The sequence below is a fragment of the Triturus cristatus genome, chromosome 5_2, assembly GCF_964204655.1.
Source record: "Triturus cristatus chromosome 5_2, aTriCri1.1, whole genome shotgun sequence".
Classification (NCBI taxonomy): domain Eukaryota; kingdom Metazoa; phylum Chordata; class Amphibia; order Caudata; family Salamandridae; genus Triturus; species Triturus cristatus.
Window position 1 is genome coordinate 567,105,005 of NC_140588.1, and position 14,623 is coordinate 567,119,627.

At 43.0% G+C, this 14,623-nt stretch overlaps 1 protein-coding gene across 1 annotated transcript in view; it reads left to right on the forward strand.

The window, feature by feature from the left end:
- Positions 1–246: 246 nt before the first annotated feature.
- Positions 247–14,623, forward strand: part of MARS2 (methionyl-tRNA synthetase 2, mitochondrial) — a 62,202-nt gene continuing 47,825 nt past the window's right edge. Inside the window, exon 1 of the mRNA XM_085607642.1 lies at positions 247–601. Within this exon, the coding sequence (XP_085463768.1) occupies positions 253–601 (349 nt within the window). The 5' untranslated portion in view covers positions 247–252. The remainder of the gene's footprint in view (positions 602–14,623) is intronic.

The window sequence follows — 14,623 nt, forward strand, 5'->3', positions numbered from 1 at the left end:
GAAAACGAAATAAAATAGAATGTTCTTGGGGAAAAAATAAATACAACCTCGCATCCTTTTACTACATAAATTACAAGTGTGAACAGCGTGTCAAGGATTCTGAAGATGTTTTTTCCACCACCAACAACATTTCCAAAACGTGCACACTTCGAGAATAAATACAGTACTTCACTTCATTTGAACTCTGGGGAAGGGATACCCTCCCACTGAATTAAATTAAAGGGATCTTCAACGCCTAACATGGCCGCCGGCATGTGTCCCTCACTAACCTTCTTGCCGCAGTTCAGCTTTTCTTCGGTTTTCGCCGTTGACAGCAGAAGCACAGAAGACAGACGGGACTGTTTCTGCCGTACGTCCAGGATGCTCAGAGCAGCATACAGAACTGGGCGGTGTTGGCGGGTTGTCCGAAGCACCCAGGTGCCACAGAGGCAGGTGCAAGACGGACCCACGGACAAGCGGCTCCTACTGAGCACTCCGATCTTCTATGTGAACGCGGGACCACACCTGGGGCACGTGTACTCGGCGTTGCTAGCAGACGCCATATACAGACACAGGAAGATGGTATTGGGAACTAATGACCCTGGCACACGACTTTGTACTGGTAAGCGACAGTACTGTTTTAAGCACCTACCGAAAACTACCAGACCACGTGTCCCAAAAGTCGATGCTTCATGAAAAGCGTCGTATTCCAATGCTCAGTCGTGTTATCACTTTTGACTTTACCTGCCAAAATTGCACATTGAAGATGACTGCTCGCTTGAACAGGTCACGTCCACTATCGCACCTGTTTCTATACTATGCAGCACGAGGCAGTTACTCTTGTATGACAGAAACGCCTCGGAACAGCGAAGATGAGGAAGAGTTAGTCTTGCTATATTGGAACTAATATTTAAAGAAATACTGTAGGGACGACACATAAGCATTCCTCATCAAGACCCAGATATTATTTTGTAAAAGATTAAGTGTGAATGATTCTGATTGAGATTTAAAGATTTTCATGCGTTTATATTTTTGTGCATTACTAATAGCTTGCAGAATGTATTTTCACACGCAATTACATATGTACACACTGATATAGTACTGTTGCCTTTGAAGCGATACTTTATGATTTGAAAAATTTCCTAGCTAGCATGAAGGAAAGTTTCAATTCTATCAAGGACGCAGAGGCGAGGATTATGCATTACTTTCATCCCTTTTTATTAACAGCACTTTCAAGGATAAAAGTAAAAAACACCAACAGTACTACAACTCCCATGAACCACAGAGAGTAACCATGGCCACCAATAGCCCATTGAAGTAACAGTCTGCGAGTCTATATAATATAGATCGGCCGTAGTCCTTCCTTTCACTGAAGGAAATTAAGCACGTTGGACATCATTCTGTCTTTGAATCCGAACAAAAGAGGATAGGGAAAAACGTTAATACTATCCCACATAAACATATTGTCCCCCCATTCATGGCATAACAGGTCATAAATTCAACAAACTATTATGAGGATACAACAATCTAACAACCGCTACATTAGTCTGTTACTTTAGGTGCACCATTCCCACCATCAGATAACATCTTACACTAAATGTCTGCCTGTCACTGTAAAACTTTCTTTGGGGGAGAAGAACAATTCATAAAATATACTGTTATTGAGTAGAACCCAAATACTTCCCTGTTAGTCAAGGAATTCAGTTCACTAACTTCTAGAATGAATCTAGAGTTAACCCCATTATTTCCCCAGGGAGGGCAGCATGGAGATACGGGGGTAGAGGGGTATAATTCTCGCCTCCGCGTCCTTAATAGAATTGAAACTTTCCTTCATGCTAACTAGGAAATTTTTAATTCTATGTCAGGAGCAGGGGCGAGGATTAAACCTGTTTAAATCTTACTTACCACCAGTACAGCTTCGTCGTAGATTGGTTTAAAATAGAACCTTTTGAAAGTGGAGTCCGAAGACCAATCTGCCATATTCATGATGCCTTCCAATCTGCCCCCTACATATGCCTTGGAAGCCATAGCCCCCCTGGTGGAATGAGCCCCAAAATCAGTGGTATCAATGCCGGCCTCTGCCATGACCCATCTCACCCATCTGACAATAGTCTGAGAGGACACAGCCTTGTAAGGCTTTTAATGGCAATCAACAGTTTCTGTTCTCATGGGGGTCTAACCTCCATTGTCATATCCTCTTATGCCTTCAGGCACTTGACCACACACAGTTTGGGAGTATTTGGAAAACCTGGATAAGATACCGACCTGGTACTTGTATTAGTTCTCCTGGAAATGTTGAAGGTGACCCCCTCGGGGGTAAAAAGCCTAGCTGACCGGTTTAGAGCACGCACATCCGAAACTCTCTTACAAGAAATGAGACAAAGCAACATTGTCCGCTTCATTGATATTTCCTTCCTAGAAAGGTATTGATTGTCTTGCCATGATGCCAATAGACACAGGACCAGATTGACGTCCCACAGACCCATGTATCGGAGCTCGGTGGAATGGGACATCTTGATACCCTTGAGGAGTTTACTTACCAAGGGATGTTCGCTCACCGGAACATTGTTCACCGGTATATGGCCCGCTGAGATAGCCGACCTGAAGGAGTTGATGGTGGAGTATGCCAGTCCCTCCTGGAAAAGTTCTGCCAGGAAAGTTATGATGTCGGTAACACTGGTGGCAACAGGATCCAGGTGTTTCTCCACACACCAATGATGCCATCTCCTCCAAGACGATGCCATCTCCTCCAAGCCGATCTGTACTTCTTGGTAGTCCCTGGGGCCTATGCCTGTTGGACGAGGAGTTCAGCTCCCTGCGAAAGTCTGACATTTTGCCAGCGTCACCTGAAATCCTCCATGCCATGAGATGAAGGTGGCCTTGGAGAACCAGAGGATGTGGATGGCCCAGGGGAGCAACAGGATCTTGGCAAACAATGGTAGACATTCCGTAGTGGCCCATGCAAGCTGGTTTATGCCCTTCTATTTGTACAGCCGACGCGGTGTCAAGCGAGTGTTGAAGGGAAATAAGGCACAAAGCGGACAAACGCTCTAATACCTCAGTGCTACGCAACCGCCGGAGCGCTGACAGAGCTACTCTGCAGCACGAAGTAATGCGTTGGGATGCGCTAAAGAGTGCCACCTTTCGCACCCGCGCGGTATAAAGAGATGCGCTCGGGCAGTTTGCCTACCACACGTTAGAAAATCAACCTGCCGGTCAAGAGATGCTCAAAGTAAAGAGCGAGTGCTCGCAGGATAACCAATACCAGTTATGTAAAACTATGCCAGACAGCACAATTACCCCACTAACTAAACAGTCAGGAAAGCAATGAAAAGGTGACTTAACTGACATAGAGGAGTGAAGAAAGAGGAAACACTTTGGCATGATCTGTATTATATAGACTCGCGGACTGTTACTTGATTGGGCTATTGGTGGCCATGGTTATTCCCTGTGGTTAATGGGAGTTGTAGTACTGTTGCAGTATTTTTTACTTTTACCTTTGAACGTGCTGTAAATAAAAAGTGAAGAAAGTAACGCATAATCCTCGCCTTTGGTCCTGACAGAATTGTAAAAGTACATTTTTCTAATCCATGTTAACTAGGCCTCATTTTAGGTAGAAGCGTCACTTTGTCTAAGATGGAAGTCGCCCTTGTCATTCAAATCTTTAACCCCCCACCCCCGCTCATGTCTCTCCTCACAATTTCTGCAGCACGCAGTCAAGCTGATATGTACTTCTTTATTTCCACAGTCCTAGTTTATGCTACTCTCAATGAACTTTCCCCAGCTCAATGACAAACTGCAACTTTAACCTCAAAGGTCCTTCCGCTGGTTCAATAGGCCCTATTCATTCTCACGTTATTGTTCATATATCTAGTTTGTTCTAGAATCTCAGGACGACATTAGTATAGAGATGGCAGAATTATTATTCATGTATTGGGATAATGGATAGATGTCAAGATAATGTGACGTTTATTTTTTATGTGCTCTTGATTTGCTCATGAAATTATACATTTGCTCATGCCACAGTGATTCTGCAGTTTATGTTAATTTCATGTGAAAAATAATGTATTAAACCCCTTGATTTTGTGGGAGTGCCGGAAGACTTTCCTGTTCTACTCACGATACTGTTCGTTACTCTCCCAGTATTGTAGTCCACTTGGGACTTAAAATAATATTTGATTTTGCATATCTTTGTATTACCCTTTTAATTAAGAGCCTGCATGGCATTGACTGGGTACTGCTTTACTTTTGAATTTTGAAATATCATTCTTAAACTTGTTTGGAGCTAGAACTCAATTATTGAGTTGACCCATTTGCCTAATTGATTGTATTTTTTATGAATTGGGAGGTTCCTTAACGCAGGGACACATTGTCTCATGAAATTGAGGGTTAACACCGTCTTAGATCCAGTAAATGTGGACATTCTGACTGAGTTAAGATTTTAGGGTGTCTACAATTTCAGAGTAGCCCACACCTACAATAATTAGAAGTTTAGTGCATATTGTATGTTGTGCTGTAAGTGGGGGTTGAGGAAATGCACTTCTTGTTGAGATGTGGCATAGGTGCAAATGATCCAGTTGAGGCAGGCAATTAGTAGTTGAATGATTAGCAATTTCAAAGTTTCTTTAGTCATGTTTAGTTACTTAAAATAATTGCATCCTAGTACATATAAATGAATTTCAAGATATAGATATTCCATACGAATGTTAAAAACAAGAATCTAATAAAAAGTAAAAGGTTAAAAATCAGCTAATATTATTGAAATCTAACCACACCTGTATGTCTTACCATAATCATATATTAAGTTTCTTTTCTGCCGACACCAAGAACTTAATGAAACTAGTGTTCAAAATAGGATCTTCTGGATTTAGCAAGCTGATGATGGTCTGCCAACATGTACATATATTGCTCATGTTGTAAGGTTGTCTTAACAGATTTCATCTCTCTCGAATGAGGGCTAGACATATACAGATTAAAAAGTAGGCCTGGGCGGTAAATTCCGTTCCGCTCACGGAATTTGGGTAATTTCACATTCCGCGTAATTGCCAAAAATTCCGCTATCCCCGGCGTTGCGGAATTTTTTACTTGTTCGCGCTTTCAAAATGCGTGTTTGCAAGATATTTTCCCCCCCGAGCACGCAAACGGTGTTCGCGAACAGGAAAAAAGCATCGCAAATGGGCGGAACAAGCAATTCCACGTGTTCGCGGAACTCTGCGTGCTCGCGGAGATTTTTTATCGTTTCGCAGAGCTTTGCATAGCGCGACTATGCAAGTTCCGCCCAGCCCTACTAAAAAGGCTAAAGTCTCCCCTACTTTATTATACAGTCTGCACAAATTGCTTTTCCTCTCCTTATCCTGCTCACTTTGGAATATAATCTAGTGACAGTAGACTGCCAAAGTGAAAAATTATACAGTTTTGTTTTATAGAACTTGAATACCCTGTTGAAAAGTAAGCTTGACAGTGCAAAGATATATAACTATTCCAAACCATCCAAGCATGGGTTTGTTTTTCCAGGACATTTTTGTCCAGGTTTGGCAATACTTTTCCGCATACTTATATTTATTTGTCTTTTAAAAACTTGTAAAGTGACAGATGCGTTCCAAAGTTCTTGTGCTTGCAAATTGGTGAGCAAGTACTCCAGATATAATCTAGCAGGGGATTTTACACTGTGTTAATTTCAGCTCAAAGCAATTTATTTAAAGAGTCCTCGCTTGTTTTATTTTTTATTTTTGCAGATTTATGTAGCGCAAACTCAAGCTGAAGGTATTGGAGCGCTTTAAATGAGCACCAGTTACGTTACACAAGGACATATTCATTTTTGGGAGACATGGGAAGATTTAGTGAGTTGCCCAGAATCACAGGACGCTGTGGCTCGAAACCGGTTCTCCAGCTCCAAAGTCTGCAGCTCTGGCCATAAGGCCACATCCTCTCCCCTTGTTCCGAGTTTGTGATAACATTTTAGGAATGCCTATTGTCTTGCAATAACCTTTTTGGTTATTCCATACTCCAATTGAACCTGGGCTGGGGATGCAGATCTTGGACGGTAAAATAGTTGTTTATATGTTCTTTTGATAATTTTATCCAGGGTTGTAGATTTCCTTCCATGTATTGCTTCACAGCCATAACTGATGGCAGGCAACAACTTGGCATTGATGATTTTCAACATCCAGTCTAATGTTGGGTCTCTTAAAGTTTTGAATAGAGTACTGACAGTTGATGTTAAGGCACAATGCTCGACGTGGATTTGCTGCTTGTGTGGGAGGAGTGTTTCTCTAGAATCAATAACCGATGAAGAAGGTTATGTTTGGTACACCACAGGCTTATCAGAATCGGCTGTCCACTTAGGAGTCAATAAGGTACAGACTTCCCTCCCTCTTAATGAAAATAAAAAATAGGTTAAACCCCTACAGTGTGTGTGGGGTATAATGGTCTGTAAACCTTTCTTTAAAAATCTGTTAATGTTTAATCTGTCCATTTGCAAGAAGGTCAATACAAAGCTACTTGTTCCTGTTGAATCTCATAACATGTTAAGAAATCCACCACTTATCAGAAGCAGATTGTGTTCCGTTGTCTGAAACAAATATTTTGAATAACTTGTACTCTATCTACCAGGGCATTATAGGATCCAGTAAAGCCTATAGACACTTTTACCCGAGGTTGGCCAAGACCTCTGTCAAAGAAATTGGGCCCTTACTGACGTTCCCATGCTTTCAGAGAGTAGGCATTTCTTATACTCGTTGAAATATTTATTCACATGCTTATCCAAGGATGGTCATTAATGGTGTTTTCTGATGTGTTTCTTTGTTGCAGTAGCTCCAGGATGACCACCATAACACATTCTAATAAGCTTCTCTTTCTAAACTGTTGTTGGTGTGAAGAAGTCACTTCTGATCGTTTGTCCCCAGTAATTAATTCAGCTTCTACTTGTGCAAAACCTTTCAAATTGGAATAATCAATTTTCCTACCTAAAGGTCTAAAAGTCACCAAGTGCTTTATTAACACATACCAATTGCTCATCTACATCACATGTATTCAGCCATTCTTTTTCAGTCACAGAAACATCACAGTTCTTTACTTCATCTACTGATGTAACAATGCATTCCTTTTTTCCCAAAACACCGCTGTCTTTTACATCTCCCTGGGCATCTTGGATAACAATTTGCACACTCCTATTTGCCTCCAGGAATGTACTTCACTTAAAAATGAAACTCTTATATTCTGGAGATTAACCTCACCAACCTAAATAAAGCTCTTCCTGCACCACACCTATCTATCATTTCAGTGGCTTGTGATCTGTGACTAAATCAGAGCACTTGCCCATAAAATGTCTCCAGTCGTTACACTTTCCACACGTACACCAATGATTCTCTTTGTGCCCAAACAATTAACACCACAGTGGGCTCATGGGTACCAACAAAGTGGATAAGACAAGCTCCCAACCCTAGTGGGCTCACATCATCTGCCATTTCTCTCAAATAGTTTAAGTGCACATGCATTCACAATCAAACTTGTAACAGACTCGTATGTCTTAGCTTGTTCATTATCTTAAGAAAAACTTGTAGCAGTCTGTAGCATTTTTCTTAGGGGTTCAACATGGAGTGCGTACCTATGGACAACTCTTGCATAATATTTGCTAAGCCTCAAAAAGGATGTTAAATCATAATTATCACTTGATTTAGCTGCTTTTCTGATTGCACTGGCTAAATAATTTTGGGCACAACACCATTCCCATTATTGAATGTCCTAAATAGGCAATGTCTTGTTTTAAAAAGTTGCATTTGTCAGTGCTCACAGTCATACCCTTATTTTTTTTAAACTCCATGTCAAAAATTTGATTATTTGGGGTGGGTGACTACACACCTCATGGAATAATCACAACCTTTTCTAGGGTGAATCCTCATAGGACTAAATTCACCTGAGCTCACCCCCCTGGTAGCTATGGTACAGAGAAGAGTGGTTTAACTTAGGTCAATGTGTTAAGTATTTATACAGTGCTAAAATAGTAATCTGTTCAAAATACAATGCAATAAAAATCCCAAACCAAATTAGAAAACAAGTTTAACATTTAATAAACAAAATGACAAAATCCAATTAAGGAAATCTGATATTAATTTTTAAGTAGAAATAGCACCTAAAATCACAAAGCGCCAATGATAGTCAATAGTCGCAGTAGACTGTGACCTAGGACTAATTTGAGGCTGCAATGGAGCACGGGTCGGATACCTCCACCAGGTTCATCCTGGTCAAAGATTTTACCTTCTGACTCAGTCCTTTAAGTCCCAATCCACCACAGGAGTACCCTTCTAAAGCCGCCCAGGAGCCTTATGACAAGGTGAGTGCAGTAGTTTAGAAAGCACTGGTGCCCTGTGATTGGGAGAGTGCAGTGTTTTTATTATATTCAGTGCCCCAGGACCAGGATAAGTGCAGTGTGTACGGACCCACTAGTGTATCATGCAAGCCGAGGTTAATGCGACTATTGCATTAGACTATTTTTGACCTGCAAGTAAAAGTTCTTGTTTTCTTTAAATGCTCAGAGACACATGTTAGTGCACATATCTGGGTATAACATGCTGATCATTTGCATCCCTAAAGGGCCAGTCTGGCCTTTGAGACATGTAAGATCACCAAAAAGAACAGATTTCACTACACTAACAGTGATGTTTATTTCTTAAACTCAGTCTGGATGGATACAAATTTGACAAACGTTTCTGTAAATATGGTGTCTCCTCTTAAGGAGGAGCAGTTGAGGATTACCATCAGCAAGATACCAATGTTCTTATCACTTTGTTTTCCTGGGCATTCTGAATGTATCTCCTAACAAGCATTGGCAATGCCACTAGGTCTAGCCAGAATGTGCTGCACCCTGCACTCTCACAGGCATATCACAATCTCTGTATTCACATGCACCGGAGCCTTTTACTTCTGGTGTACTGAGAATAGGAGTAACAGCTAAGAAAGTGTCTTCCTGCTTTGGAGTGAAGTACCATGGGAGCAACCAAGAGTGCACGAGAAAAGGAAGGAAACATATGAGAGAGCTTACCTGATGTAGGCCAAAAGTGGGTCAAGCACACGGCAACAGAGCAAAAAGGACCTGTTCACGTCTACTTATCACTACTCTGTATGCTGCCACCACCGTGTTTGTGCTGCTTAACTCTTGGTGAATATGGTAGCCTTACACCACTATGAGGATATCGCTTTGGGCACCACTCAGGGTCCAACAAGACTGCAATCCATAAGACAGGCCTATGTCATGGTGCATACGCATGATCTGTGTTTACCTATAACACAAAAACTAGCATTGGGGATCCAGACAAGAGTAAGATGCGCTGGTTAAATACATGTTAAAGAACTTCACAAAGTAAACAAAATAATTCTTAATAAATCCAACTGTTGTACTTTAAAAAAGAAAATTGTACTTTAATTCATACACAGCTAAATACTAAACGTAAAATTGCAAAAAGCACTCCATGGAAATGAGACATCTGTAGCACCACCTGAACTAGAAATCTTTGTTGGGTCTCTTAATAGAAACAATACACAGCCCCCCCTCCCCTAGTGTTCTTCAAGGAGTTCACAGCGGGGAGTTCTGGCTATTGTAGTTGTCACAGAGTTATTATTGAAACATTTTTTCCCCATGAATTTGTCAGAGAGCTCACAATGTAAATCCCCTTTGCATTGTGCTTTTCTAATAGTGCGCTTTCAAGTCATGCTTAAAATCCAGTTAAATATTTAAAAACAGGGGTTGACAGAAGTGGCAACCAAAACCCTTGTACACTATAGTTAATCTGTGGAAATCCAATGTAGAAAATACTTGTCTACAGGCTTTAACACATTGAAAAATAATCCACCCATAAATGTATGTTGGCTTTAATATGTGTTTTTTGTGATAAACAGTTGAGGCCTGCTAGCATTGTCATAGCTTTTCATAATAAACAGATGAGACTTATGGCATCTGAAATAACGTTTCTCAAAGAACCAATCAGGCCTACATCTTTGTTCATTGACTTGTCTCCATAACCAATGAGACCTACACTACAGTACTGAGCATATTCAGTGCAATACAAGCTCCTTTTTCAGAAGAAACTCATATTTGCCCTATCCAATCCTGTAGTGAGGAAGATTATTAACATGTGGGTGGAGCCAAAACTCCTCTCGTTTGTGCTTCTCAAAGCTGTTTTGTTGTTAATCACATAAGTTCCAGCAATAGCTTTGCTGTCAAACCAGACCGAAAAAGAGATGGGGGAAGACAGTAGCTCGGACAAACATAATTTTAATCCTCCGGGAGAGACTGCCCTTTCTGGAGTGCTGCTGATACAGGCTGGTTGGGACAAACCAGCAGCCAGCAGGCTGAGGTCATACATCAGCATTAAGTTGCCTGTTTGCACCGTTGCCTTGAGTACTGGTATAATCTGCTGGCAAGGATACGTTCCAGTCGTCAAGAGGTGCAAAATGAAGTGTCTTGTTCTGCTAGCCAATCGGTACCTGCCCATATAAAGCTCTGGCAAGACCACAAACATACGTTTGAAGTATGGAAACATAAGTAAATATTGATAAAGTCAGCAGGTTTGAGGTTTGTACAATGCATGCACACAGACACAACTCATCCTTGTATGAATTGGTAAAGATTACATATGGCTTCCCAAACAATACCACTCCTAAAGACATCCATGCATATACATACCTACATGCACTTAAGCACGCACAAGTTATGTTGTACTACCCATGGTGCTACCACAATCCCTCTGTTCAAGCACCAGCAAACACAAGTTCACACAATCATTCAAGAAGATGTTGCATGAGTTGATGCAAGGTGCCATCAAGCCAGCTTCCAGAACCTGTTGATGGCAGTCTACCCATGCTCCTCAGATTCTTGGTGCCATGGTGTTCACTGCCGGTGTCTCTTTGCGGTCAGCCTTGCTTATCTTTCTAAACTGAATCTCATCTTTCTTCTGCAATGACAGATTGTTTCCTTCACTGTTGCCACCATACGTCTCAAGAATTAGGGTGTAACCTAGAGGAAGGAGAGCTGAGGATAGAGGAAATTGAAAAACATTCAGTTGGGTTAGGTGGCATGCTTGTGCCTCCTGATGCTTAAGCTTTCACCACCAACAGTATTTGCCTTGTACGCAATCTCATTACGCAGGAAGAAATGTGGTGACAACTAGGAAAAACGCTATTGGGCCAAGAGTCGCAGGACTGGAGTGGCAGTAAAAACTGAGAATTGGGAGCTTTAGTTTTAATCTATCCATCCTTGAAGATGCCCTTTCTTTTCTACACTATTTTGTTTGATTGCATTTTACATAGGGTTATTAGTACAGTTTTAATATGCATTTCATATTTAGTTTGATTACATTTTAATTGCCCATTTGACTGTTTCAGGGCAAAACTAGAGGTTCGTATTTATCACTTCTAAATCTCATTTTATAGTTTGCATGCATAATTACAAATATTACCGATTGAGACTGTCCCATCGGGAAATTTAGTGCATGGGAAGACTGGGTACTCCTTCTTAAAGTTGGGGAAAAGTGACAGAAGCTTACTTGCGAAAACATCAACTGGAGGATTCTGAGATATTGTATTGTGTGCTATTGAGGGCCAAAACCGTGCTGGGTGAAGCTTCCTCTTTTTTTGATTTTTTTTTTATAACACATTTTATTGGTAATACAACATGGCCTGAAAGGCCTGCATGTACAAACAGTATCAATCATAGCATAGTTCTGATCAATACCAATGTTACAAAACTTCAAAAACCCGGGCACAGACTGGATACTACTCCCCGAACCACACAGAGTATCAGTCCACTGCATTAGAATAGTGGAAGCTATTGGTTGCTGTTGTGACCATGACTATATTACCGTATTTCCTGCTCTGAGGGATTCTGAGGGCTGTGCATAAGGCAGGTGAATGCCTCTCTACATTGCCCACCGCTTCCAGATTTTATTATGTTTCTGGGGGCAGCCCGCTAGTGAAATTCTGCCAGTTCCATCCCAATACATCTGTTCAAGGCTCGCTTCCACCCACCCACCGAGGTACAATGTTGGGCTATATCTTGCTTAGCTAATGTTAACCCTCAAAAAAAATGTGTTGTTGGTACCTGTTGCCTCCAATCCCTTCTGTGCTATGCAGGAGAACTAACTTGGGTTCAAGGGGGATCTGCCAGGACAGCACTTGAGCCAGCTAGGAGGTTACCCTGCACTAGAAAGGCAGGAGTGCGGTGCAGCTCCATACCGTGTGCAGGAAGGTCCCCTCCTCCCCGCCACAGCATATGGGGTAAGATATCACTCCCATACGCCAGAGGCGGGGCCTTGTGTATATATGCTCGATGCAGGTATTTAAACTGAATTGGCTGATAACGTGTTGCAATGGCAGTGCCTCGAGGACCTGCTATGGCTTCCGTCCAGTCATTGTCATTTAGGTCCGCAATATCGCCATCCCAAGTCACCTGCAATACGCCAGAGTAGTGTGGCTATGTGTGACCGTGAGTTTGGTACAGCTATCTGATCTTTTGAAAGACCATATTGACCATTAACCCCTTGCGTGCGCATGACGGAACCACGCCGTCATGAGCCACGGGCGGCGTGTGCTCATGACGGCGTGGTTCCGTCATGCTGCGGCCGTTGGCGGCCGCTTCTCCCACGCGGCACTGATTCCCCGCCTGTGCGGGCGAAATAGAGAGTGGGCGGAGTTGTGACGGAACCACGCCGTCATGAGCACAGCTCGCCCGTGACTCATGACGGCGTGGTTCCGTCATGAGCATGGCGGCGCCGCGCTCACCCCGCACCCCCCCCCAGCGCCGCGGCGGAATTCGCGCCGCAGCGAAGGGGTTAACAGCCGCCCTTCTAATGGGTTAAATTCCAGTAAATTAATCAGGTCCTTAATATATGGTGTCAGTGCATGTCTAAGTAGTAGGCACTTCTAAAACTGGCCACGGTGAAGCTGATAATCATCTTGCAGCTGTTGAAAGGATTTGAGCACAGTCTCCTTCATAATTTCACCTTATGCAGATAAACCAATTGGGTCCAGTGAAACCCAGGGAGCGCCGTTACTTGCCGTATAGAAATTTCATGCCACAGTGGGGTTGCCTGAATCAACCTCCCCCACCAGCCCAACCGCCGGACCGTCCGTCGTCATAGTTGAATAACCACTTTTCCGGTATAACTACAGAGGAAATCTAACCACAACCGGTTGCCCATCGCTCATCTCTCAACTGCATATGCCGGATCTATCTGCGCACTACACCACCACTCAATGTTAAGTAGGTGGGAGGCAGAATAGTAGGCGTATACATCTGCTGCAGCCATTCCTCCACAATAAGTGGACTGTATACAGGTGCGGAGGGCCACTCTAACTGCATCTCCCTTCCACAGGAAATGATTGAGAACTGCATTCATCTGCCTAAACCGTGATTCTGGGATGTCGTAGGAGAAATTCTGGAGCGGGTAGAGCAGTTGCTGCAATTAAACCAATTTGAAGATGACGGACCATCCGAGTAGTGATAGGGGCAGGGAAGACCATACTTTCACCTTCTCTCAGACACGTGGCAGCAAGAGGTTAATGTGCGTCCAGGAGATAATTGGGTTGGGGGAGATATACCAAGGTACTGGACACCATCCACGGCATGGATCAAGTGAGTTGCCCAAGTTCCACGACCTTGGTCCCCAAAGACGGGAAACAGCACTGATTTCAACATGTCTGTGCAAGTTTCCCCGAAAATCCGAAGTATCTGCAGGATTTGTGGGCCTGTGAATCCCAGATCCGTAAGAAATAATAGCACGTCCATTGCGTACAGTATGATTCTGTCAGACGTATCGATGGACCATTCAAACCCTCGAACCAGGGGGTCCCCCCTCAACCATACAGCCAATGACTCGACTGCAAGTGCAAATAATAGGGGGGAGAGCGGGCACCCTTGACGGTACCTCTAAGGATAGGGAATTGGTCTGACAGCGCCTCAGCACACACACTAAGGTCTGTGTAGATTAGACGGATATAAGTCAAATCTTGGGCCACAGTTGAGAGCTTGCAGTAGGAGGAATAGATACTCCCAGCTGATCGAATAGTTCATCTATATCCGCTAATAGAATGGGCCAGGGGAGGGGGGGCATAAAAGCAACAGATCATCAATAATTCCCCAAATAGTGTCCCGTCACAAGAGTGTACCTTCCACCCAGGTCTGTCCAAATCCTGGTGGGTCTATAAAGGGCTCTACGATGGACCAGGATTGCAGTGCCTCGTGAACCACTAATAAACCCAGAGTGGAAGGTCTGACCAAACCCAAAGTGTGCTAAGCACGGTGCCCTTGTTCCCATGGGTTTCTTGCAGTAATAATACGTCAATCTCTAGCCGTTTGGCCTGCTTTAGGATTGTCCCTCATTTAATTTTGTTGAGTAAACCCCAAAATTTCCATGTCATGATACAGATCCCTCTGAACTGGTTAACTAGACATATTGGCAGACATCTATATTCAGGGGGGGCGCCATTTGTGGGCTGGATGCTCGAGAGTAGCAGTGCTGTAACTGTATAAAACCTTTAGCAACTGAATGCAACACCCCCAACTCCCTCCCCCCTTCCAATACCTCAGCAAACATAAGGTATCTGTCGCGGAGGGGGCACCCCCGAGCCACAACGGGAGCCCGGTAGGATC